The sequence below is a fragment of the Acinonyx jubatus genome, chromosome B4, assembly GCF_027475565.1.
Source record: "Acinonyx jubatus isolate Ajub_Pintada_27869175 chromosome B4, VMU_Ajub_asm_v1.0, whole genome shotgun sequence".
Lineage (NCBI taxonomy): Eukaryota > Metazoa > Chordata > Mammalia > Carnivora > Felidae > Acinonyx > Acinonyx jubatus.
In genome coordinates, this window is record NC_069387.1 from 117176414 (window position 1) to 117202808 (window position 26395).

The window sequence follows — 26395 nt, forward strand, 5'->3', positions numbered from 1 at the left end:
ACAGTTTTTTGAGGTATTTTTGTGAAGATTGAAATGAGATCTTGGATATATAGTGATTAACACTTGCTTTTCACATAGCACTAATAAAACTTCCACTGAATTTTGATTCTTATTCCTAAAAGAGGCTGTTCAGTTTTACTCTTGCCTTAATCTTACCAATTAGAAAAATGAAAGGGTAAACTATCATCTATTTAATGCCTGTTACACACGACATGTGCACGTTACTTATCTTCAAACCTTATAAATATTCTCTATTTTACAAATTAGAAAATTGCAGAGATGTTGAGACTTGATTACGCTCCTGTAGTTAGTTGAATGGGATTTAAACCCTGGATCTGTTTAGGGGTGCCTGGATGGCTCAGTTGGTTAAGTGTCTGACTTTGGCTCAGGTCATGATCTCGCAGTTCATGGGTTTGAGCCCCACGTTGGGCTCTGTGCTGACAGCTTGGAGCCTGGAGCCTGCTTCAGATTCTCTGTCTCTCTCTCTCTCTCCCTCTCTCTCCCTCTCTCTCCCTCTCTCTCCCTCTCTCTCCCTCTCTCTCCCTCTCTCTCCCTCTCTCTTCCCCTCTCTCCCCCTCTCTCTCTGTCTCTCCCTCCCTCTCTCTCTCCCTCCCTCTCTCTCTCTCTCTCTCTCCCCCTGTATCTCTCTCTCTCCCCCCCCTCACTCACTCTGCCCCTCCCCCATTCGCACTTTGTCACACTATCTCTGTCTCTCAAAAATAAACATTAAAAAAATTTAATAATAGAAAAACCCTGGATCTGTTTAGCTTTCTTTTTTTACTATTTATTTATTTTAGAGAGTAAGAGAGAGTGTGAGCATGAGTGGAGGAGGGGTAGGGAGGGAGAGAATCCCAAGTAGGCTACACACTCACTTGGGGCTCTATCTCACGATGGTGAGATCATGACCTGAAATGAAATCAGGAGTCGGACACTTAACTGACTGAGCCACCCAGGTGCCCCTGTCTCATTTTATTTTCTATGCACTTTCTATATGCCATGGTTCTCTTATAGCTAGAGATAATGAATGTGAATGGTTGACTTTTCACATGTATAATTTATATCTGAATAGAACTCTAGGTTGATCTGCAATATTTATTAGTCCTGGGCCCTCTTTCCAAATAAGTCAGATTGCCATGGGTGATTGCCCTAATTCAGCTTAGTTTAACAAATATTTGAGTTTGTCTAATGTACTAATATTAAGCACTGTTACTAGGTGCTAAGGCTCTCTTGAAGGAGCTTATAATCTATTAATGAAGAAAAAAGTTGAAGCAAATAATTAAACATAATGTGATGAGTGCAACAACAGAAATGTGTATAATATAGAACTGAGAAGTGGGTTATTAACTTGGATTGGTGAGGAATTCTGGGAAGTTTCCACAAAAGCGTTAAAAAGTGTTTTTAAAATTAAATATTAATTTTTTGTTGGTTTTATTTTTATTTTAAAGTAATCAGTGTTTCTGCTTTTTTAAAAAATCAAATAATACTAGAGGGATATAAAATGAAAAGTCAGCGATGCCTGGGTGGCTCGGTTGTTTTAGCGTCCGATTTCAGCTCAGGTCATGATCTCACGGTTCATGAGTGTAAGCCCTGCATCTGGCTCTGTGCTGGCAGTGTGGAGTCTGCTTGGGATTCTTTCTCTCTCCCTCTGCCCCTCCCCCACTTGCACGCATACTCGCTCTCAAAATAAACAAACTTAAAAAAAAAAGACTCCCCATCTTTTCTCACCTTCCCATTTCCTGGAGTTAACGATTCTTTTAATTCTTTCCTGGGAAGAAGTTTACTCTCTCTCTGAAGCAGTCTCTTAACTCATTGAGGCTAGGGTAGACCTGTCTGTATTCTAGAATACTTGCACACTTTATCATAGCATTTGTCTCACTTTATGGTGATTGCCTATTTTTCTCTGTTACTAGTCCATACATTCTGTACTCTGGAATAGTTTGGAGGTTAAAATAACAGACTTTGACTTTAGATTGCCTAGGCATGAAATGCAGCTCTGCTTTATTAGTTGTATATAACCAGGGAATTTTATTCAACTTCTCTCACCTAATGTTGCTATTTCATAGCATTATTGAGAAGATTAAATGACTGTGTGCATACACACACACACACACACACACAGTGCTTAGAGCAGTACCTCATTCATAGAAAGTGTTTAATATCTAATAGTTAATTACTAAGAATAGCATTTTGCCTGGCCTATATAGTTGGTATGCACTAGAAATTTGTGGAGGATTGACGGCATTGGTGTTTTGGTGAGTGGTTGAAATAGAATTTTAATACAAGGTCTGATAATCAAATGGGCATAGGTTTAGTTCTTGTTCTCTTGGCGTTGTTGAGTTTGTTTTTTTTTTAATGTTTCTTGCTGTTTTATTTTTGTTGGTTTTTTTCCCCATTCTGTCAACTGTGTTTCAACCCATGGTGTTCTCTCACAGAATCGTTAGTCATTCATAGCTAAATTTTTTAAGTGGGTTTGACCAGATCATAGTTAAAGAATGCCTTATTCCTGTACTAGAAAATTTCTTTTTCTGTAGAACGGTTTAGGTGGATAGCAGCTTAAATTTAATTTAATTTTAGCTTTCAGAGAAATCATTTGTTCATGCATTCATTTGTTATTTCTTTAATACTTTTTGGCCATCCACTATATGCCCATCACTGGGACAGGTCACTTTCTGACCCTATTTTGGGGAATTGAGTAGTTAGATCAAGGGGAGAGAGAAGAGTATTTTTAATCTAATCCTATAAACTTTGCTAGTAACTTACCTGGTTTTCTTCCAGGTTCTCATTACTCTAGTTCTTCTTATTATATTACAGTTACTTGTTTTGTTGTTTCTAGTAAATTATAATATTTTTTTTCAAATGTTTATTTTTGATAGAGGGAGTGTGAGTAGAAGGGGGTAGAAAGAGGGAAGGACAGAGGATCTGAAATGGGCTGGGCGCTGACTGCAGCGAGCCCAGTGTGGGGCTTGAACCCACGAACCATGAGATCATGACCTGAGCAGTAGTCAGACGCTCAATCAACTGAGCCACCCAGGCACCTCCTGAATTATAATACTTTCTAAGTAAGGTCTAAATCTGATTTACCTTTTGTGTTCCCTTATTTCATTTGGCCTAACTTCTGTGTGATTAATTTTTTTTAAAGAATAATAACAATGGCATCCTTACGTGTCAGAAAGTGTTTAGAGCAGGTACCCTTACTCCCATTGTACATATGAGAAAATGGAAATGTATTAGGTCGTTTGCTTAAGTTTACACACTTAATAAGTAGTAGAAGTAGGGTTATTCATTACGTTTATCTGACTATTAAAATAAGCGTGATGCCATTTAACATATTTAATTGTATTCAAGATGACTGGGGCATATGTGTATGAAATTCTGACACTGTTTTACCCCTTTAGCCCATGAGAAATAACATATTACGTATACTAGTGGAATAGTATTCAGTAGACTAAAATATAAATAAAATGACATTGCTTGATCTTTTTTTCTCTATACCTAATTGTGGTTAGAGAGGAACAGTTTTAAAGTACATCATCCTAACAGTGGGTATAGTGTTGTACTTTAGTATGGCTTCTTTCCTTTTAAAAATGGAGATTTTTTTGAGAGTATTCTTATATAATGTTTTCTCTACACATGTTATCATTAATGTATCAAAGGAAAATAGAAAGCAACATGTATTTGATTAGATTTCTCCCAACTCTGTCATTTGCAACATACGACAGGTTGCTTGATAGAGGGTAGAATTTCTCTTAAAAAGCCACTTTTGTTATGCTTTTTTTTCCTTCAGGAGATCTATGCTGTCAGTTACAAGTTGGTAACTTAATTTTAAGAATTTTGTATTTTTGGCAACACAACGTTAAAAGACAGTTTACTTCATTATTGAAAAAAATTACTTTTACTTATTGGGTTTCTGTTCATTTTCTCCTTGTATGTAGAAACAAAAAAAACAACAAGAATCTTTCCCGCTTAGTTGTCCGCCCCCATACAGATGCTGTTTACCATGCTTGCTTTTCTGAGGATGGTCAAAGAATAGCTTCTTGTGGAGTTGATAAAACCTTACAGGTAAAACAAATCTCTTGAGAAAAATTGGAAGAGGCATGTACCTGATACTGTGCATATTAGAATATATTTAAATACTAAAATTGAAGAAAATTGTATATTAGAAATAGAGAAATCTAACTCTCTGGAATATTTTATGAAAACTTTCTCTGGAGGTTTAAAAGATAGGGTTGTGCATTTTCATTATTTTAAATTTGCCAAGTGGCATGAAAGTACCTTTTACCCTAGCAATAAGTTTCTGTCATCTGTGTACCAGCTAGGGGTAATGAGGAAATGAAAATGTTAAAAGACATAAGGACTCCCTGGCATAGTGAACTGGGCTTTGATTAAAAAAGTTACTTAACAAAATACCTATTTTAGTACAGGCTCAGGCATAGATTTCTGACTGTAAATAGGAATTGGACTAGATTATTTCTAAGGTGCTTGAAGGAATTTCTTAAGTTCTCATTTCTTTTCAGAATACATGAATGAATGCTTTTCTTTAAATCTGTACTGTACCTTTTGGTTTGGAAGGAAACAGGATCAAATTAGTTAAAACTTTGATTTTCAGACTAGGTTTAGTCTTTATAAGATTATGACTGGAAACCTTATTTTTATATGTGTACTTCATTATTTAAAAAAAAAAGAATTTGCCAAACTAATCTCAAGAACTGAAGCTATACTCTGCTAGCTCTTTTTATTGATATTAAAAACATTTAACAAGGGATAGTTCTCTATGTTCAGGCATATAAGTTCTGATGGATATTTCTGCTGTTTGGACTGTTTTTGCCAACGTTCATTCCTATTGCAAAATAATACTGAATAAGATCTTTAAAAGAAAGATTTTTATTGAATGGTGGCCAGTGGTTTATGGTAAAAAGATTTTATTTTTGCTTGTGCAGGTGTTCAAAGCTGAAACAGGAGAGAAACTTCTGGAAATCAAGGCTCATGAGGATGAAGTGCTTTGTTGTGCATTCTCTGCAGATGACAGATTCATAGCAACCTGCTCAGTGGATAAAAAAGTGAAGGTAGGGAAGTATTTTTCTCTTGAGTTGTAATTACCACAGAATTCATTTTCTTTTTCCATACTAGAGGGACTAGGGTAAGTAGGGATAAAAGACTTGCCTATTGATTACTAACTTGAGGCAAACCAGTTTCAACTGTAAATTAACACTGTCTAAAAAATCTTTTTTTTTTTTTAAGTGTTTGTTTATTTTTGAGAGAGCGTGAGCAAGGGAGGGGCAGAGAGAAGGAGACACAGAATATGAAGCAGGCTCCAGCCTCTGAGCTGTTGGCACAGAGCCTGATGCGGGGCTTGAGCCCATGAATCTTGAGATCATGAACTGAGTCGAAGTCAGATGTGTAACAGGTGCCCCTAATAGTCCTTATTTTTAAGCACCAGCAAAATGCCTAGGTTTCTCAGCCTGAGATATTTACCAGGCAGCTAAGAGAAACAATTACAAATTAATGAATATGTCTGCCATTTATTGATCAGTCTATGGGATAAATACCAATTGGAATCTTTGAATGCATTGTGATTGGAAGTGTTGCTGCACAAAATTATTGTCTGAGATTGGATTCCTGTTGTAAAATGCTTAGTCTGTGAAGGGCAACCCAGGTTTTTTTTTTTAATTAAAAAAAATTTTTTTTTTAACGTTTATTTATTATTGAGAGACAGACACAGAGCATGAACAGGGGAGGGATAGAAAGAGGGGAGATACAGAATTTGAAGTAGGCTTCAGGCTCTGAGCTGTCAGCACAGAGCCCGATGTGGGGCTCGAACTCACAAACTGTGAGATCATGACCTGAGCCAAAGTCAGTCGCCTAACCAACTGAGCACCCCAGGCACCCCCCAGGTTTAAAAAAAAATTTTTTTTTAACCTTTATGAACTACATTCACTGCAAATCTAGATGCACGAACAAACTAGCAATTCAGTGACTAGTCCACAAAGTAAATAGAGAAAAAAAAGTAAACACAGGTTAATTTTTATCTTTGTTATTTTTCCCCCCCCTTTTTTTTTTTTTATTCTTTCTTGTCTCTTGTTCCTAAATTTGGCTTTCTGCTAGAGCATTTATGTGGAATTTAGGAGAGACTGAAGTCCAGGGGAATGTTTTTTTCTGATAAGTGGAGGGGGATCCTCACTTCAGGCTTTAAAAAAATTTTTTTTTAAATTTAATTTTATTTTTTTTATGTTTATTTTTGAGAGAGAGAGAAAGACAGACCATGAGTGAGGTAGGGCAGAGAGAGAAGGAGACACAGAATCTGAAGCAGGCTCCAGGCTCTGAGCTGTCTGCATAGAACACACGAACTGTGAGGTCATGACCTGAGCCGAAGTTGGACATTTAACTGACTGAGCCACCCAGAAGCCCCAGCCTTTTTCTTTTTCTTTTTTTTTTTCTCTTTTTTTTTTTCTTTTTTTTTTTTCTCTTTTTCTTTTTCTTTTTTTTTTTTTAAAGAATGTCGTAACTGGTTAGGTGTGTAATTGGGTCTTAGTGGACCTGGGAGCAAGAAAATTGGCTTGGAAGTTTTCCTAGGGTCTGGATCCACTTGAAGAAGACTTTGGAGTGTTCAGACTAAATTCAGGCCTTGGAAAAATCTACTTCTTGATAGAATGGACTCCAAGTGGCTTTACAACCAACTCGTTAATTTACTCCATAGCTTCTACTCTGAGTCAGACTTGGGAGTTGGCCATTCCATGTAGTTCCACAGTCAAAGCCAAATGGAGTAAAAGGAAATAACACTGTGTTTCTGCTAAGTACTCAAAAACAAAACAAGAGGCAGAAATGTGTATTAAATAAAAATAAACTTTTTGGGCCTCTGGGGAGTGCTTTGACAAGATAAAATGTGGGGCGACTGGCTGACTCAATCAGTAGAGCACATGATTCTTCATCTCGGGGTTGTAAGTTTGAGCCCTATTTGGGTATGGAGCTTACTTAAAAATTAAAAATAAAATGCCAAAAGAGGCAAATTAGTACTTCTGAAATATCCAGAGCCCAGTGAAGATTAGATAATTTATTTCTTTCATTTGTTGTTAGAACACACTGCTTGGTTGTCTTACATAGTAACTAAAATGATTATTCTTTTACTTGGGAATTTAACACCTAGTGAAGCTTTATACTGAATACTTTGTTGTATTACATTATCAATTTCTCACTACAACTTGTAAAGTAAGTATTTAACAGATGAGGCAACAAGTTCAGAGATGAAGTCATTTGTCCAGGCTCACATCAACTGATAAGTAATGGAGCCAGGGTTGAAAGCTTAGGTTTCCCTCAGAATCAGAAGTCTTTATTTTTTTCACTGAGCTATTTGTCTTTACTTATTTATTTATAAATTCAAGTCAGAAATCTTAGCATGTCCTTTATCTCATTAAAAAAAAACTTTTTATTTTTTTAAATTTACATCCAAGTTAGTTAGCATATAGTGCAACAATGATTTCAGGAGTAGATTCCTTAATGCCCCTTACCCATTTAGCCCATCTCCTCTCCCACAACCCCTGCAGTAACCAACCCTCTGCTTGTTCTCCATATTTAAGAGTTTCTTATGTTTTGTCCCCCTCCCTGTTTTTGTATTATTTTTGCTTCCCTTCCCTTGTGTTCATCTGTTCTGTGTCTTAAAGTCCTCTTATGAGTGAAGTCATATGAGATTTGTCTTTCTCGAATTTCACTTAGCATAATACCCTCTAGTTCCATCCACATAGTTGCAAATGGCAAGATTTCATTCTTTTTGATTGCTGAGTAATTCTCCGTTGTATGTATATACCACATCTTCTTTATCCATTCATCCATTGATGGGCATTTGGGCTCTTTCCATACTTTGGCTGTTGTTGATAGTGCTGCTATAAACATTAGGGTGCATGTTAAACAACAGCAGTAAGTGGACATCCCTGTTGTGTTCCTGATCTCAGGGAGAAAGCTGTCAGTTTTTCCCTATTGAGGATGATATTAGCTGTGGGCTTTTCATAAATGGCTTTTATAATGTTTAAGTATGTTCCTTCTATCCCAGCTTTTTCGAGGGTTTTTATTAAGAAAGGATGCTGAATTTTGTCAAATGCTTTTTCTGCGTCGATTGACAGGATCATATGGTTCTTATCTTTTTTATTAATGTGATATATCACATTGATTGATTTGCGAATGTTGAACCAGCCCTGCAGCCCAGGAATGAATCCCACTTGATCATGGCGAATAATTCTTTTTATATGCTGTTGAATTCGATTTGCTAGTATCTTATTGAGAATTTTTGCATCCATATTCATCAGGGATATTGGCCTGTAGTTCTCTTTTTTTACTAGGTCTGGTTTAGGAATTAAAGTAATGCTGATTTCATATATTGAGTCTGGAAGTTTTCCTTCCCTTTCTATTTTTTGGAATAGCTTGAGAAGGGTAGGTATTATCTCTGCTTTAAATGGCTGGTAGAATTCCCCTGGGAAGCCATCTGGTCCTGGACTGTTATTTGTTGGGAGATTTTTGACAACTGATTCAATTTCTGCACTGGTTATGGGTGTGTTCAAGCTTTCTATTTCTTCCCGTTTGAGTTTTAGAAGCGTGTGGGTTGTTTAACATAGTGTTGGGAGTTCTAGCATCAGCAATCAGACAACAAAAGGAAATCAAAGGCATGAAAATTGGCAAAGATGAAGTTAAGCTTTCACTTTTTGCAGATGACATGATATTATACATGGAAAACCCGATAGACTACACCAGAAGTCTGCTAGAACTGATAACATGAATTCAGCAAAGTCGCGGGCTACAAAATCAATGTACAGAAATCAGTTGCATTCTTATACACTGATAATGAAGCAACAGAAATACAAATAAACTGATCCCATTCGCAATTGCACCAAGAACCATAAAATACCTAGGAATAAACCTAACCAAAGATGTGAAAGATCTGTATGGTGAAAACTATAGAAAGCTTATGAAGGAAATTGAAGAAATATAAAGAAATGGAAAAATATTCCGTGCTCATGGATTGGAAGAATAAATATTATTAAAATGTCAATACTACCCAAAGCTATCTACACATTCAGTGCAATCCCAATCAAAATTGCACCAGCATTCTTCTCGAAGCTAGAACAAGCAATCCTAAAATTTGTATGAAACCACAAAAGGCCCCGAATAGCCAAAGTAATTTTGAAGCAGAAGACCAAAGCAGGAGGCATCACAATCCCAGACTTTAGCCTCTACTACAAAGCTGTAATCATCAAGACAGCATGGTGTTGTCACAAAAACAGACACATAGACCAACAGAATAGAATAGAAACCCCAGAACTAGATCCACAAACGTATGGCCAACTAATCTTTGACAAAGCGGGAAAGAATATCCAATGGAAAAAAGACAGTCTCTTTAACAAATGGTGCTGGGAGAACTGGACAGCAACATGCAGAAGGATGAAACTAGACCAGTTTCTTACACCATTCACAAAAATAAACTCAAAGTGGATAAAGGACCTGAATGTGAGACAGGAAACCATCAAAACCCTAGAGGAGAAAGCAGGAAAAAACCTCTCTGACCTCAACCGTAGCAATTTCTTACTTGACACATCCCCAAAGGCAAGGGAATTAAAAGCAAAAACGAACTACTGGGACCTTGTGAAGATAAAAAGCCTCTGCACAGCAAAGGAAACAATCAACAAAACTAAAAGGCAACCAACGGAATGGGAAAAGATATTTGCAAATGACATTGGACAAAGGGCTAGTATCCAAAATCTATAAAGAGCTCACCAAACTCCACACCCGGAAAACAAATAATCCAGTGAAGAAATGGGCAGAAAACATGAATAGACACTTCTCTAAAGAAGACGTCCAGATGGCTAACAGGCACATGTAAAGATGCTCATCGTCACTCCTCATCAGGGAAATACAAATCAAAACCACACTGAGATATCACCTCATGCCAGTCAGAGTGGCTAAAATGAACAAATCAGGAGACTATAGATGCTGGAGAGGATGTGGAGAAATGGGAACCCCCTTGTACTGTTGGGAATGCAAACTGGTACAGCTGCTCTGGAAAAGTGTGGAGGTTCCTAAAAAAATTAAAAATAGACCTACCCTATGACCCAGCAATAGCACTGCTAGGAATTTACCCAAGGGATACAGGAGTGCTGATGTATAGGGGCACTTGTACCCCAATGTTTATAGCAGCACTTTCAACAATAGCCAAATATAGAAAGAGCCTAAATGTCCATCAGCTGACAAATGCATAAAGAAATTGTGGTTTATATACACAATGGAATACTATGTGGCAATGAGAAAGAATGAAATAAGGCCTTTTGTAACAACGTGGATGGAACTGGAGAGTGTTATGCTAAGTGAAATAAGTCATACAGAGAAAGACAGATACCATATATTTTCACTCCATGTGGATCCTGAGAAACTTAACAGAAGTCCATGGGGGAGGGGAAGAAAAAAAAAAGGTTAGAGAGGGAGAGAGCCAAACCATAAGAGACTCTTAAAAACTGAGAATAAACTGAGGGTTGATGGGGGGTGGGAGGGAGGAGAGGGTGGATGATGGGTATTGAGGAGGGCACCTTTTGGGGTGAGCACTGGGTGTTGTATGGAAACCAATTTGACAATGAATTTCATACTAAAAAAAAAACATTAGGGTGCATGTGCCCATTTGAAACAGCATACCTTTATCCCTTAGATAAATACCTAGTAATGCAATTGCTGGGTTGTAGGCTAGTTCCATTTTTAATTTTTTGAGGAACCTCCATACTGTTTTCCAGAGTTGCTGCATCAGCTTGCGTTCCCACCAACAATGCAAAAGAGATCCTCTTTTTCCACATCCTCGCCAACATCTGTTGTTGCCTGTGTTGTTAATGTTAGCCATTCTGGCAGGTGTGAGGTAGTATCTCATTGTGGTTTTGATTTGAATTTCCCTGATGATGAGTGATGTTGAGCATTTTTCTCATGTGTCAATTGGCCATCTGGATGTCTTCTTTGGAGAAGTGTCTATTCATGTGTTTTCCCATTTCTTCACTGGATTATTTGTTTTTTGGGTGTTGAGTTTGATAAGTTCTTTACAGATTTTGGATACCAACCCTTTATCTGATATGTCATTTGCAAATATCTTCTCCCATTCCGTCTGTTGCCTTTTAGTTTTGCTGATTGTTTCCTTTGCTGTGCAAAGGATGAGGCCCTTTGATGAAGTCCCAATAGTTCATTTTTGCTTTTGTTTCCCTTGCCACTGGAGACGTGCTGAGTAAGAAGTTACTGTGGCCAAGGTCAGAGAGGTTTTTTGCCTGCTTTCTCCTTGAGGATTTGATGGCTTCCTGTCTTAGATTTAGGTGTTTCATCCATTTTGAGTTTATTTTTGTGTATGGTATAAGAAAGTGGTCCAGGTTCATTTTTCTGCATGTCGCTGTCCAGTTTTCCCAGCACCATTTGCTGAAGAGACTTTTTATTCCATTGGATATTCTTCCCTGCTTTGTCAAAGATTAGTTGGCCATATGTTTGTGGATCCATTTTTGTGTTTTCTATTGTGTTCCATTGATCTGAGTGTCTCTTTCTGTGCCAGTACCATACTGTCTTGATGATTATGACTTTGTAATACAGCTTGAAGTCCAGGATTGTGATGCCTCCTGCTTTGGTTTTCTTTTTCAAGATTGCTTTGGCTATCCAGGGTCTTTTCCGGTTCTATACATATTTTAGGATTGTTTGTTCTAGCTCTGTGAAGAATGCTGGTGTTATTTTGATAGGTATTGCATTGAATATGTAGATAGCTTTGGGTAGTGTTGACATTTTAACACTATTTGTTCTTCCTATCCAGGAGCATGGAATCTTTTTCCATTTCTTTGTGTCTTCTTCAATTTCTTTCATAAACTTTCTATAGTTTTCAGTGTATAGATTTTTCACCTGTTTGGTTAGATTTATTCCTAGGTATTTTATGGTTTTTGATGCAGTTGTAAATGGGATCAATTCCTTGAATTCTCCTTCTTTTGCTTCATTGTTGGTGTATAGGAATGCAACCGATTTCTGTGCATTGATTTTATATCCTGCAACTTTGATGAATTTATGGATCGGTTCTAGCAGTCTTTTGGTGGAATCTTTTGGGTTTTTCATATAAAGTATCATGTCATCCCCAAAGAGTGGAAGTTTGACCTCCTCCTGGCCTATTTGGATGCCTTTTGTTTCTTTGTGTTGTCTGATTGCTGAGGCTAAGACTTCCAAAAAGATGTTGAATAACAATGGAGAGAGTGGACATCCTGGTCTTGTTCCTGACCTTAAGGGGAAAGCTCTCAGTTTTCCCCATCCTTTATCTCATTTGATACCTTGAATTGTGTAGGACAGGTATAAGTATCCTCATTTTATAGAAGATTGGACTGTGATACAGATAAATTAAGGACTTAAGGACACACAAATAATAAATGGTAGAGCCAGGTCTTGGACTTAATCCTTCTGATCTAAAGTCCATTATTCTATACTTCTTATTTATTTAAAGTTTGTTTGTTTTGAGAGAGAGAGAGAGAGAGAGAGAGAGAGAGAGAATCCCAAGCAGGCTCTTTGCTGTCAGCGCAGAGCCCAACTTGGGTCTTGATCTTCTGAACCCATGAGATCATGATCTGAGCTGAAATCAAGTGTAGGACTCTCAAATGACTGAGCCACCCACATGCGCCTTCCATAGTTTTATAGCACTTACATCTCTGCCTGCTGTCATTCATATGAACATGTGCAATCTTGCCCTTGAAGAATGTAATGTTTTCATGAGATTCTAATTATGCTATAGAAAGGTCACATGTATACACCTGCAAGTAACTTTTTTTTTAAACCTGGAAAAATACGTATTTTAGAGAAGGCGGAGGTGTTCATTAGCCTCATGTCTGGGAAAATCTGCCACAAAACAGGTGATATTTATTTGCTCCTCTGTTCTCCCTTTGAAAATAAGGGGTAGTTGTAAATTTTATTTTCTCTATTCTTTTTAGATTTGGAATTCTATGACTGGGGAACTAGTACATGTCTATGATGAGCACTCAGAGCAAGTCAACTGCTGCCACTTTACCAACAACGGTCATCACCTTCTCTTAGCCACTGCATCAAGTGACTGTTTCCTCAAAGTAAGTGTGGATAATGAGAATTACATAGACAAATTTGATAGATGCATTAGAACATTTCTTTTGATTTTCTCATGTATTAATCAGTGTTCTTTTGGTTGCAGTGATAGAAACTTCCATATTAGATTAAGCAAAAAAAAAAAAAGATATTATTGGTTTATGTAAGTGAAGAGTCTAGAGGGAGCATGGCTTCAAGCATAGCTGATTCCAGATGTTTAAATTATGTTCTTAGACTCTACCTTTTATCTCTAGACTTTGTTTCCCTCTTTGTTTGGTTTAGGCGTTGTTCTTTCACTGTGGCAGGAAATATGGCTATTCTCACCTCCAGGCTTACATGGGTCTTATAGTTTATAGTCACAGAGGAAATCATATTATATATATGTGTGTGTGTGTGTATATATATATATATATATATACACACACACACACACACACACACACACATACATATATTATATACATGATATATATAATACACATATATGTATTTTATATATATACAACACACATACATACATACATACATATAGGATCTACTCTTTCCCAGATCCCATAGATTTCATTTTAAAGAAGACTATTTGACTTTGTTTGGCTTATATGCTCATTGTTAAATAATCCTAGTCGCCTGTAGGATGGAATCCGTGGATTGGCCAAGGATCACAAGTGTAGCCATGTAGAAATGGGACAAGTGAGGTGAGGTCAGCTCCACTGAATTATATAAGAGGGACTTGATTCAAAAGAGAGGTTCTGTTATTAGGAGGAAGAAAAAGAGATGCTGACAGGAAAAAAAAGCTAAAACCAAAAACATACTCATTTCATATATGTTTGGTAATGCTTTATAATTATAAATTATAAAAGATTTTATCTTTTTTTTTGGAGTTTATTTTGAGAGAGAGAGAGCACGTATGCGCGAGCAAGCAGGGGAGGGGCAGAGAAAGGAGGGAGAGAGAGCGAATTCCAGGCAGGCTCTTTTATCCCCTGTTAAGTGCCATATTAAAGATAGCTAGATTGAATTTTCTGGGGTCCCAGAAAGATTCACTAACTTCTTTTAGAGTCTTTTTTGGATTGATTTCTGCCCTTTGTCCTCCTCCTCCCCCTTTTTTTTTTTTTTTTGATGTTTATTTTTGAGAGAGTGAGAAAGAGCAAGTGCACAAGCTTGGGAGAGCGGGAGAGGGCAGCAAGACAGGGAGAGAGAATCCTAAGCAGACTCCATGTTGTCAGCACAGAGCTTGACATGGGGCTTGAACTCATGAACCATGAGATCATGACCTGGGCCGAAACCAAGTGTTGGACGCTTAACTGACTGAACCTCCTAGGTGCCCTGCGCCCTTTCTTTTTTTAATGTCACACTATCTTTGTAATGGGACATTATGTTTTTGGGAAGGTTCAGCAAAACATTTCAGTTTGGAAAACCTCATACATTCTGTTTGATGTTTAAGGTATTTGAACAACTTTAGAAAATATTGAAAGTTGTCCCCCCTATACCCACAGGTTATTTCCCCCAGTAGTTCCTTTCACACACGTTTCTGGAATCCCCAGGGCCCTGCACAGCTCAGTTTGAAACACTGGATTGGGTTAAAATAACAGCCTAACATAGTCTTACAGTCTTAGCTCATTTTTACTCAGATATGCTTTACCCTACTGAATAAACCCACCTCTAAAAAATAAGACTATTGTACTATTTAAGAAAAGCTTTGCTCTATTTGAACAATCCCAGCTGTAAAAACCTAAGACCTTTTGTTATGACTAATTTTTGATGTTTCTTTTTAATATTTTAGAGGGTGAAGAAGTTAATATTTCCTCATTTTAATTACAGACCAGTCCTCTAGGATGTGAGAACAAAGAGAGATCTATGGGGTATATTGGTTAGTCAACAGTTTTAATTAAGGGCAAGTTATGCTTTAAGATCTGCCATACCACATCTGTATTACCATGTAGACAATTAGAACTGACTTCTTTTGTCTCTTGAACTGAGAGAAGCCAATGAAAATATGTAAATCTGGGGGTGCCTGGCTGGCTCAGTTGGTGGAGCTTGCAACTCTTGATCTCAGGGTTGTGGGTTTGAGCCCCATGTTGGGTGTAGAGAATATTTAAAAATGAAATCTTTTTTTTTTTTTAATTTTTTTTTTTTAACATATATTTATTTTTGAGACAGGGAGAGACAGAGCATGAACAGGGGAGGGTCAGAGAGAGGGAGACACAGAATCTGAAACAGGCTCCAGGCTCTGAGCTGTCAGCACAGAGCCCGACGTGGGGCTCGAACTCACGGACTGCGAGATCATGACCTGAGCCGAAGTCGGCCACTTAACCGACTGAGCCACCCAGGCGCCCCAAAAATGAAATCTTTAAAAAAAATATGTAAAATTGAAGCTGCCCCCATGTAACTTGCCTTATCTGAAAAATTGGATTTACCTAGGACTGGGATAAAAAGGAGTCTAGGATGGAGATGGACGTGAAGAATAGGACGTATCTCACTGGTCATTTGCAAAGGATTTTTACCAAGGTTAATCACGGGGATGAATGAGTTCTTCTTCTGTGTTTAATATAGTTAGCATAAATCACCAGAGATGACTAGTCCTTCTTATTTACATTTAAAAAGAAACATTTTTTCTTTAATGTTTATTCATTTTTGAGAGACAGAGACAGAGCATGAGTGGGGAAGGGGCAGAGAGAGAGGGAGACACAGAATCCGAAGGAGGCTCCAGGCTCTGAGCTGTCAGCACAGAGCCCGTCATGGGGCTCGAACTCACAAACTGCAAGATCATGACCTGAGCCAAAGTCGGACACTCAACCGACTGAGCCACCCAGGAGCCCCTTTTTAATTTACATTTTATATACTTTTCAAACATATCCAAAAAGAAAGAGTACAATAATGAACCCTTGTGGTATCCATTGTTTAGCTCTAACTGTACTATTATCAGTATTTTGCTAATTTTATTTTATTGTCCTCCCCGGTCCCCCATCCCCATTTTTTGGGGGGGGGGTGGTGGCTGGGGCACTTTGCAACAAATCCCAGGTATTATGTCATTTCACCCAAAATCCTTCAGCATGCGTATCTGAGGTCTTATACATACCATGGCATTATTACCCCTAACATTAACAATGGTTTTGTAATATACCTGGTTTGTGCTTACTTCTCCCCATTATTCTTTTTCTTTTTTTAAGTTTATTTATGTTTAGTAATCTCAACACCCAATGTGGGCTTGGACTCACAACCCCAAGATCAACTGACCCAGTTAGGAGCCCCTTCCCCATTATTCTTAAAAACATACCTTTCTACCATGAGTTTGTTGGAATCAAAATATAAATTTCAGGTGACATTTAGTTGTTCTATGTCTTAAATCCCTTTTAATCTGTAGAAGTTTCCCTTCTCCTCCTCTTTTCTTATGCCATTGATGAGAACTTTAGTCTTTTGTCCTGTGGATTCTGAATTTGGTTGGTTGCTTCCTAGAGGTGTTTACTTGGTCTTCAAGCCTGTTACATGTCCTGTCAAATGTATTTATGTCTATCTTTGCTATCTTTGAATTTTTTTAGTCATTTTTTAGAGCATTAATAGATTTTAGCCTAGCTAGTATACTCAAGGTTTGCATGGGGAAATCTTAGAAATGACCATTTGGGTAACCTAGCATCTAAAAAAGTTTGGGGATATTTTATTTTACAAATTATTTATTATAGATCTAAGTAAAAATAGTAATGATTCCAAACTACTTTGTTAAAATGGGCAGTGATTAGTTATTTACATAACCTTTGGTCCTTTAATAGATGTAGGTGCTGATCTAAGGGCGGCTCCATTACTTGGTAATCACAATTCACCTTTGTATTTGATACCTTTGTATTACTATGAACATTTTTCTGTAATTGAAAAAACTTAAATGGGAGGGAAGAAAAAATGTTATGTGGTTTCTAACTTCCTTGTTCAGTACTAGTTTTGTAGTTATCTTTTTATCTTTCTCAAATAGCTGTGGGATTTGACCCAAAAAGAGTGTCGGAATACCATGTTTGGCCACACAAATTCAGTCAATCACTGCAGATTTTCACCAGATGATAAGCTTTTGGCTAGTTGTTCAGCTGATGGAACATTAAAGGTATGTTTTTGTTTATCATTAAAATTGGTTGTAATTTTGTAGCTTTATGATTTGGTTATAGAGATAGGTTTCTGTTTTTCTCATTTCTACAGGAAGAGCTTCTTTAATTTCCAGGAGCATATTTAATATAACTGTAATTGCTTGTCATAATGATTGTTTATGAATGGTTTACTGCCTTATGCTTTAAAGTTTATATAATTTGAAATCTTAATTTTTTAAGCATATATTCTATTTAAGACTTCATAAAATTGAGACCTGTGGGGTCGAATTTGTAAAGGCCCTGCTTTATTTATTCTTTATTCTCCCTTTTATTTTATATTTTCCTGTTTTTGAGAGCTAGGAAAAAAAGTTTATTCAGCCTCCTGAAATCTATAGTCCTAAAAAAAACTAAATTCTTTACATTTTTACGTTCTCAAATAAGATCCAAATCCTACTTTCTTTATTACTCCTGTCTCCACCATCATTCTAGCCTCCTCTTTATTGATTCTCCTTTTTTCCTTTGGTCTTAAGTCCAATCTATCTTTGACCTCCTCATCTTTTTGTCTACTTTTCCCCCTCCCATTCTATAGTGTTTGCTCTGGTTCATGCTGTCATCTCCTTATGTCTGATAGCAGCTTTCTAAGATGTATTCTCCATCCCTCCTAATTCTGGTACAGAACTGCTAGAATAACTTTACCTCTGTTTTCGTCTTGCCACTTTAAGCTGGAACACAAAAGTACCACATTATAAATTGTGATAAACCAGGCTTATTAGGTGCACCTCTGAGTCTCTTTACCTTTCATCATTCTGCCACCTCTGTTCCTGTTCAGTTTGTTTCTTCTAATACATTTAACACTAATTGTTTTGGGCAAGATAATTTGGGGGCTTATGTCTGGTACTGTTTTCATATATATATTTCAGTAGTTTTTCGGCAGAATTTTGGCCTCCAATTCATTTAACCATATTTAAAAAAACCTTTTTTTACATGTTTATTTATTTTTGAGAGAGAAAGATGCTTAACCTGCTGAGCCACCAGGTGCCCCTAACCATATTTTTTAATGACCTTTAAACCTTTATGCAAAACCTTCTTCAGGGATGCCTGGGTGGCTCAGTCGGTTAAGTGTCCGACTTCAGCTCAGGTCATGATCTCATGGTTTGGAGTTCGAGCCCTGTGTTGGGCTCTGTGCTGACAGCTCGGAGCCTGGAGCCTGCTTCAGATTCTGTGTCTTCCTCTCTTGGCCCTCTCTCCCTTGCTCACGCTGTCTCTTTCTTTCAAAAATAAATAAATATTTTTTAAAAATTTAAAAACCCACTTCTTCAGAAAGTGTTCTCTTATAACATCCATGTATCTGGTTCTGAGTGCACCACCCATCCTTCTATCTATATTTATGTATATTGATAGGAACTGTTCAGTTGATCTTCTCATTTCCACTTGTAAATATGTTGTGCTGTTCAGTTCAATCATTTTCATATGTCTTTGATAAGATTGCATATAGATTTATGATCTGCAGAGACCTTGCATCTTGTACTCTCTGCAGTTCATAGTACAGAATTGTACTCAAAACACACACTCAGTAAATTTTCTTGACATTATTTTTTTCCAGAGAAATGCTTGAACCCTCCTGGGCACTATTTTGTTTGTTAGAATCACTAGAGAAGATTTGTTAATGCTGATAGGTAACTCCTAAGTTACAGAAAGTTACAGAAATCTCTTGATGGTGATTCTCTGGTTGAATTTTTGATTTATCTTTGTTGGCTGAAGATAACTTGTTTTGTAGAAATTACTTCAGGGCATCTAGGACCCCTTTCTGGTTAGAATTCTACTTTAAAGAATTTTCTAGCTATTAGTAGATGTTGGGAGCATTCTTAGGTAGAATATTCAAGTAAATAGATTTTGACCTCTATGACATGTTATCTACGAATATTAAATACTGTCTCTTTCTTTAGGACAATCCATATCAGAGGAGGTTTTTCAGAACACATTTGGATGGGTTAAGACAGCCCTTTTCTGAGAGATTCTTTTAAGATCTTCTCTTTATGCCCCGTATTTTTTCTTTTTAAAAATTTCATGATAATGTGCTGCATTGGTGTGGGTTTGTCTTCATTTATTGTGCTTGGCACTTGGTGGCTTCTTTCAATTTGGAAATTCATATACTTCAGTTCTGTAGTCTTCCCTTAATTATTTGATGTAATTTTTCTCTGCTTTTTCTTCTTAGAATGGCTGTCTGTTTTTTTGGTTGTTTTCTTATTTTTCTGTCCTTCTCTTTGTCTATTTGCCCTCCTTTCTGGAAGATTTCTTTAGCTTTATTTTCTAGCTTTATTTTCTAATCCTTCTATTGGATTTTTAATTTCTCTTGTCGTATCTTAAAGTACTCATTCTTATGATCAGTTTCCTTTTTGATTTTATACTATATTTGTCATAGATGGAGTTTCTTTAATCTTTTTGTGGTGTTAACAGTTTTTTATTTTTTATTTTGTAAATATATATTTTAAGAGCTGCATCTTTTTTTTTAAGTTTGTTTATTTTGAGAGAGAGAGAGAGAGAGAGCATGTGCACAAGTGTGGAGGGACAGAGAGAGAGGGAGAGAGAGAATCCCAAGCAGGCCCTGCACTGTTAGCACAGTGCCCAATGTGGGGCTCAATCTCAGGAATCATGAGATCATGACCTGAGCCAAAATCAAGAGTTAGATGTTAACCAACTGAGCCACCCAGGTGCCCTTGTGAATAGTATTTTTTTAAATTTCATATTCCTGTATAGTTGCTGTTTTCTTTGTTGGTTTCAGTTTCTGTCTGTATTTTAGAGGTATACGTCAGCTATCTGATCCTTGGGTATAGCTACAGATGTTTTCTGACTTACGATGGTTGACTTAGGATTTTTCAACTTTATGATGGTGTAAAAGTGATATACATTCAGTAGAAACTGTACCTCGAATTTTGAATTTTAATCTTTCCCTTGGATAACGATATGCAGTCTGATACTGGTGATGTTGGGCAGTGACAGGGAGCCGTAGCACCCAGTCAGCCATGAGATCACATGGGTGAACAAGGGTGATACACTTACAGCCTTTCTATATCTGTATCGCCATTCTCTTTTTTGCTTTCTCTACAGTATTTAATAAATTACAGGAGATATTCAACACTTTATTATAAAATAGGTTTTGTTAGATGATCTTTGCCAGCTTTTGGCTAATGTAAGTGTTCTGAGCACATTTAAGGTAGGCCAGGCTAAGCTATGGTGTTCAGTAGGTTAGGCATATTAAATGCATTTTCAAATTATGATATTTTCAAGTTATGATGGGTTTATTGGGATATAACCCCATGGTTAAGTTGAGGAAGATCTGTATATGTATTAGATATATAAATCCTGCTCCTATTTAGGAGTGTAGCACCAAAAAGCTGATAGGGAATTGTAACCTTGCTTATTATGAGTTTCCCTGAAGGGTTGTCTGGGAAACTTCTAATGTCAGACATTTTAGATCTTTCATCTTGATCTCCTTGGATATTCAGAGAAAAATCTTTAGTCTCCTACCTCTAGGGTATAAGTCTGGTTGGCAAGTTCTGAGACGATGTTGAGGTAGAGATCTCAAAATTTGGAATATAGACTTTCTTTTAATTTCCCAATTTTCAGAATGATGACTTTGCTCTCAACTGTGATGGGTCTAGAAAAAACCTCTACTCTTCAGCCAAAGTAGGGACACAGCAACCTGGATTGCATAGTTTGGGAGGGGGTTTTAAGGGATTTGTAGTGATTTCTCTTGATTTAGCTCTACCCTTAGAAGGTACCCAGTGCAACACTTCCTTCGCCTTTTAGGAGTTCTGTGGTATGAATTGGGCTGCTTCTTGGCTTTCCCTGTGGTGGGCTCAGGACTCAGTATTTAGGAGTCTCCTTATTGCTTGCCTTTTTGCTTTTTACCCTTTATAGTTTTGTTGCTATTATCTCTTCCTCCTTTCTCCTTTGCCTTGTGAACTATGCCTATGAAGAAAAGTTCTCTTTACTGTTGTTTTATGTGGTTTTGGGAGGGTATGAAGATGAATGTTTGTATTCTATCTACATCTTTAATCTGAATCCTATTTCCTTCAGTAACACTATTGTTTCTACTCACCTATGCTTGAAACATGAGAAGAATCTGTCTTTTCACTTAAAATGCATTTTTTGTTATTTAGTGAATACTTAATATGTGTCAGACACTGCACGAGGCATTTGGGTTTTAAATACTAAAAAGAAAAAAACAAACAAAACATGAAATATTTCCTGGCCTGAAGTTGTTCAAATTCCAGTTGGAGAAAGTGGTAAGGGAATAGACAAGCTGTGGAAATGGTAAAGGTGCTCTGAGAACAGATGAGGGTTGTGTCCAGATGTGTTCAGGCACCTGGTGCTGCACCCAAACTGTAACCTTTTCTCCTTTTTCATGATCTTTGTTATCCCATTTTATGTGTCACTTTAGCTTATGCTGACCCTTTAGCCTAGAGTCTAGGCCATAGAGTGTTCCTCTTGTCTTTTTAGTGTTGAAAATCTCTCCATCCTAAGTTGTAGGCTAATCTTCAGGGAGGAGACTGAGATGTCCACCTCTGCAAAAACTGTTCCCTCAAGCCCACAGCTTGGGTCTAGCATTTCCACTGTGCTTTATCTTTTCCTCTCAAATGACACATCCAATGTACTTTGTCTTAGAGTCACTTATGGGCTTGTCTTACCTCCTTTAATGGCCTGTAAGCTCCTTGAGAGAGAGGTATCTATACCTGATTTATTTATGTGATCTTCCAAATGATGAGCATAGCGGTTAATGTGTTCACGATGATAAACCTTTTTTGTGTCCCTTCAAATCAAAGTAAGACTTCTCCAAACTCGAAAGAAAAAAGTGTTAAAAGTCTTCAGGGACAGGATTTTGATATCATGTGTGAGTATCAAAATGTGATTGTAGAGCACAGAGCAGTAGCAGCAGGGGAGAGACATTATTGCACTCTTGGTGAGAACTGCCGTGTTTGTGGCAGCTTTCCCACAGTGCTATTAAGGCAGTATCGTTAGCTAGTTCGTGCTGATACAGTGACGTGTAGTAAGCAGAGGTCCTGTAAAATGATGTTGGATAACAGCATCTCAAGGTCAAAGTCTTCTCAAAGCCATTGCCTTCTGAGAGGATGAAGAACTGTAAAATTATTTCCTGCCCCAAATGGCTCTGTAATCTTTTAAGCATTTTGCAGGGTATCATGTTGATAAGCATGTGTTTTTCAGGCCCTGTTGATAAACTGTTTCAAAATGTGACTTTTATTTAAAATTGCCATGTAAACCACACAAAGCCTAGGGTGTACATGGGCCCTTGATACAGTATAGTGACTTGCTCAAAATCAAATGCTTGTATTTACTTGGTCCCTCAATGTGTGGAATTTCATCATTCATTGGATAGGAGCTGAAGTCAGGTCCAGATGCAGAATGTAGTTTAGACAGGTTTAATGAAATTGGGTTTTGTTAGGTTTGTTCTTTCTTTCTTTCTTTCTTTTTTCTTTTTTTTTATGTGTATTTCTGAGACAGAGACAGAGCATGAGTTGGGGAGGGGCAGAGAGAGAGAGACACAGAATCAGAAGCAGGCTCCAGGCTCTGAGCTGTCAGCACAGAGCCCGACAGGGGCTCGAACTCACAAACTGTGAGATAATGATCTGAGCTGAAGTCAGTCGCTCAACCGACTGAGCCACCCAGGTGCCCCCTTTCTTTCTTTTTTAAATCCCGGCAGTGGTGGCTTGGGAAGCAATGTGATTTCTCATATATGTAGTTGATGTGACTGAAACTTCTGGCATTTATGTATAGGCTTTTTTTTTTTCCTCTTTAAGTACCAAGGAAGGCTATTTTATTATCTGATGTCTTTTACTTCATCCACTTTATCCACATTTGTTGCAAGGGTAAAGGTTTTGGTATTGGTTATATTCCTTAGTGTATATAATGTGCCTCTAAACTTGAGATTTAAATTTTTTTTTTTTTACATTTATTTATTTTTGAGAAACAGAGACAGAGCATAAGTTGGGTAGGAGCAGAGAGAGAATGAGACACAGAATCCGAAGCAGGCTCCAGGCTCTGAGCTGTCAGCACAGAGCCCGACATGGGGCTCGAACTCACAAACCGTGAGATCATGACCTGAGTTGAAGTCAGACGCTTAACCGACTGAGCCACCCAGGCGCCCCTCTAAACTTGAGCTTTAAAAATGTGCTTGGTGAAACAAATCTGGTTTTACTTTGGAGGTGTTCTTTGGAAGCTGAGTTAAAGCCTAAGAAGCAGGTTTTTTGTTTTTTTGTTTTAATTTTTAATTAAACAAAATTTTTTTTTTTGTCGTCCTTGACCAACCTTTGGTCTGGGCATGGTAGTCATTATCACTCTGTGAAGCTCAGTTGCTGTTTAAGGGCCAGGGGAGTGAAGATGGGTCTTCTTGAAGGCCTTTGTCTTTTGTGCTGCTTAAGTGTATGGCCCCACAAACACATAAGGTGCCTTGCTTCCTTTTAGCATATTCTTTGTTTTTATTTTCAGGGACTTCCTTATGTCCCTGGATACTCTTGCTACGTTTATAACTTAGCTTAGACTGGGCCTTGTGTGGTGTCCAGGTTGTGCATGGAGTAGATAGATGGGAAGCAAACTTCATGCCTGGCACAGCAGAGGGCAGCAGTGGCAAGTCGTGAGTCTCACCTTTCTTCCTGTTCTCATTCTTACTGTCACCACGTAATCTTTAGCTTCCTTCACACCATGCAAGGGTTTTTTAGCATTTAGTTTTACATTCTGCATTTTGCATTTCAGGCAATGCTTCTAGTTTTTTTTTTCTTTTTAGGAAGGTGCTGAATGAAACTGGAGTACTTAATTTGAAAGCTTTATAAAAAGTCAAACATAAGTGAAAACAGTTCATTAGAAAAAGTGAATAATTTGTGTGAAATTTAATCCTGGTAGAATTCTAGATGTGTGATTTGAGATTAAAACAAACTTAAACTTTTTTTTTTTTTAATTTTTACAATCTGAAGCTTTGGGATGTGAAATCAGCAAACGAGAGGGAAAGCATTAATGTGAAGCAATTCTTCCTAAATTTAGAGGAGCCTCAAGAGGATATGGAGGTGATAGTGAAATGTTGTTCATGGTCTGCTGATGGTGCTAGGATAATGGTGGCAGCAAAAAATAAGATCTTTGTAAGTATCCGTATTTTAACAAGCCAAAATTAGCCTGATTTAAAGAAAATGAAAACATCTATTGATTTTTGCATTTTATACTGTTTATTGATATAAATAATAAAGTATAGCTATATGATTTTGGGTAGGCTCCCTAACTTCTTCGTTCTCAGAATTGTGTTCTAGGGGATGTTGATTGGCTTTGTGCGGAAAGGTTTCAATGGTCACACAGGTTTGAGAAATGTGTATTCCTTTCCTTATTAGAGTCACTCAGTGTATACTAACATACCTAAGGCCTCCATAAGTCCTATAATACAAAAATAATTTATGTTGGTTAGTCCAGTGTTTCTCAAATAGATTTAAAATATGGAATACTTTCTGTATCACTTTTTTTTTTTTTTTTTACAATTTTGAATACATTGATTTAGGTGATTTTCAAAGTGCTTCCTTACTCCTCAAATTTATGATTTGGTGACTGTGATAGAAAAACTTACCAACAACTGAAGAATATTGTGAGATTTCTATGATGTAAATGAGGACAATATGTTAAAATAGTGAATGACAAGGAAATGTAGTAATAGCTTACATTTGTATTCAGGGTGCTCGCACATGTTTCTCTTGATATAAATGTCCAAGAGACGCAGCAGATTACAATATACCTATGCTAATAATGAGGCAGCTGAGGTTCAGAGCAGCCAAATAATTTGTCCCAAGTTATACCATGGATTTGGAAAGATAGATATTCTGATTTATGGCTCAGGGACATTTCATTCTAATAGTAATTTTAAAAGACTTGATAAGAGATACTACAGTTCTATTTTCAGCTTTATTGAGGTACAGTTAACGAAATTGTAAGATATTTAAGGTATACATGTGTGAATTAATATGTGTATGCATTGTAAAAGGATTCTCCCCACATGGAGTTAAATAACATATCTGTCACTTCATGTATTTACCTTCTGTGTGTGTGTGTGTGTGTGAGAGAACATTTAATTTCTACTCTTAGCAAATTTCGGTTATACCATACAGTGTTAATCAACTGTAGTTACCGTGTTATACATTAGATTCTCAGATCAATTTATCTTGAACGGAAAGTTCGTATCCTTTTACCAACCTCTTCCTATTCTCCACACCCAAGATAGTGCAATTTAATCATTTGTTTATCTATCTATCTATCTATCTATCTGAATGTTTTATTTAATCATTTTTGTTTACAACCGAAACTCTGGGAATTCTAAATTAACATCCTTGCGTGTGAGCTTCTTATAGACACCAGAGAAAGTTTCAACCTTGTGTTCCACATTGTTCTGCTGTGCCTTATCCAAATGAACCTTTATGAGTCATCCAATTTCACATGGTTCTCTTGCTCACAATTTCACTTGAGAAAATCAAGTCCTCCAGGATCGTGTCATGCATGGCTGTCAAAGTGTGGCTGTTGGGTCACTTTTCCTTATTTTTAATATGGTTTTTTTGAGTTGACGTAGGTAGAATTCTCTCAGCAATAAAGACAGTGTGCTTTCACTGAACTTTTTCTCCAATTCACAGACTAGCTAGACTTAGATTTTCTGGAAAGATTTCATTTGAGGAACAGGAACAAAGATGATGATAGCTTTCTGACAACTACTAACTTCAATTTCCTTGGCTGCTGTTATATTCAGCTACCTTAGCTGGGCTTGGAGGTCTGAGTCCATCTCCAGCTCAAGGAGAGCCTGAGAGATGTCGCACTTGAACTTGTCCAGCTTCTCGCCATTGGGCTTCATGATTTTTGCACTTGAACTGAACACTCTTGCACTCTTCTTCTTGAACTTGCATTCTTCTTGGTGAGAGTGCTAGCTTAGGAAGAGGCCTTAAGTCTCTTGAGAGCTCCTCAAATCCCCTGAGATGGTACAATTTTAAAGAATATAACTGAAATATACTGTATATTTACATAAAAACTGACTGAGGGCCCATTTATATTGTTTTTGATTTAGTCATTGATCTGTGACCCTTCGATCTTGGTTGCATGTCGGTTTATACTCCTTTAGCATGCAATTGAAGAAAAAAATAGCAAACTTTTTAAAGTTTGTTAAAATTTGTAGGAACAGAAAAGGAACCATTGCATTTATAAGATTTGAA

At 37.2% G+C, this 26395-nt stretch overlaps 1 protein-coding gene across 5 annotated transcripts in view; it reads left to right on the top strand.

Moving 5' to 3' along the window:
- APAF1 (apoptotic peptidase activating factor 1) overlaps positions 1–26395 on the top strand; it is a 90209-nt gene that overhangs the window by 30292 nt on the left and 33522 nt on the right. For 2 of the 5 annotated variants that reach the window (XM_027071030.2, XM_027071032.2), the window contains exons 13-17: positions 3933–4059; positions 4938–5063; positions 12957–13088; positions 17045–17170; positions 24140–24301. In XM_027071030.2, coding sequence (XP_026926831.1) covers positions 3933–4059; positions 4938–5063; positions 12957–13088; positions 17045–17170; positions 24140–24301 — 673 coding nt within the window. Of the gene's footprint in view, positions 1–3932; positions 4060–4937; positions 5064–12956; positions 13089–17044; positions 17171–24139; positions 24302–26395 lie in introns of those variants that run through there. The other 3 variants (XM_053226643.1, XM_053226644.1, XM_027071033.2) reach the window with 3 other exon arrangements.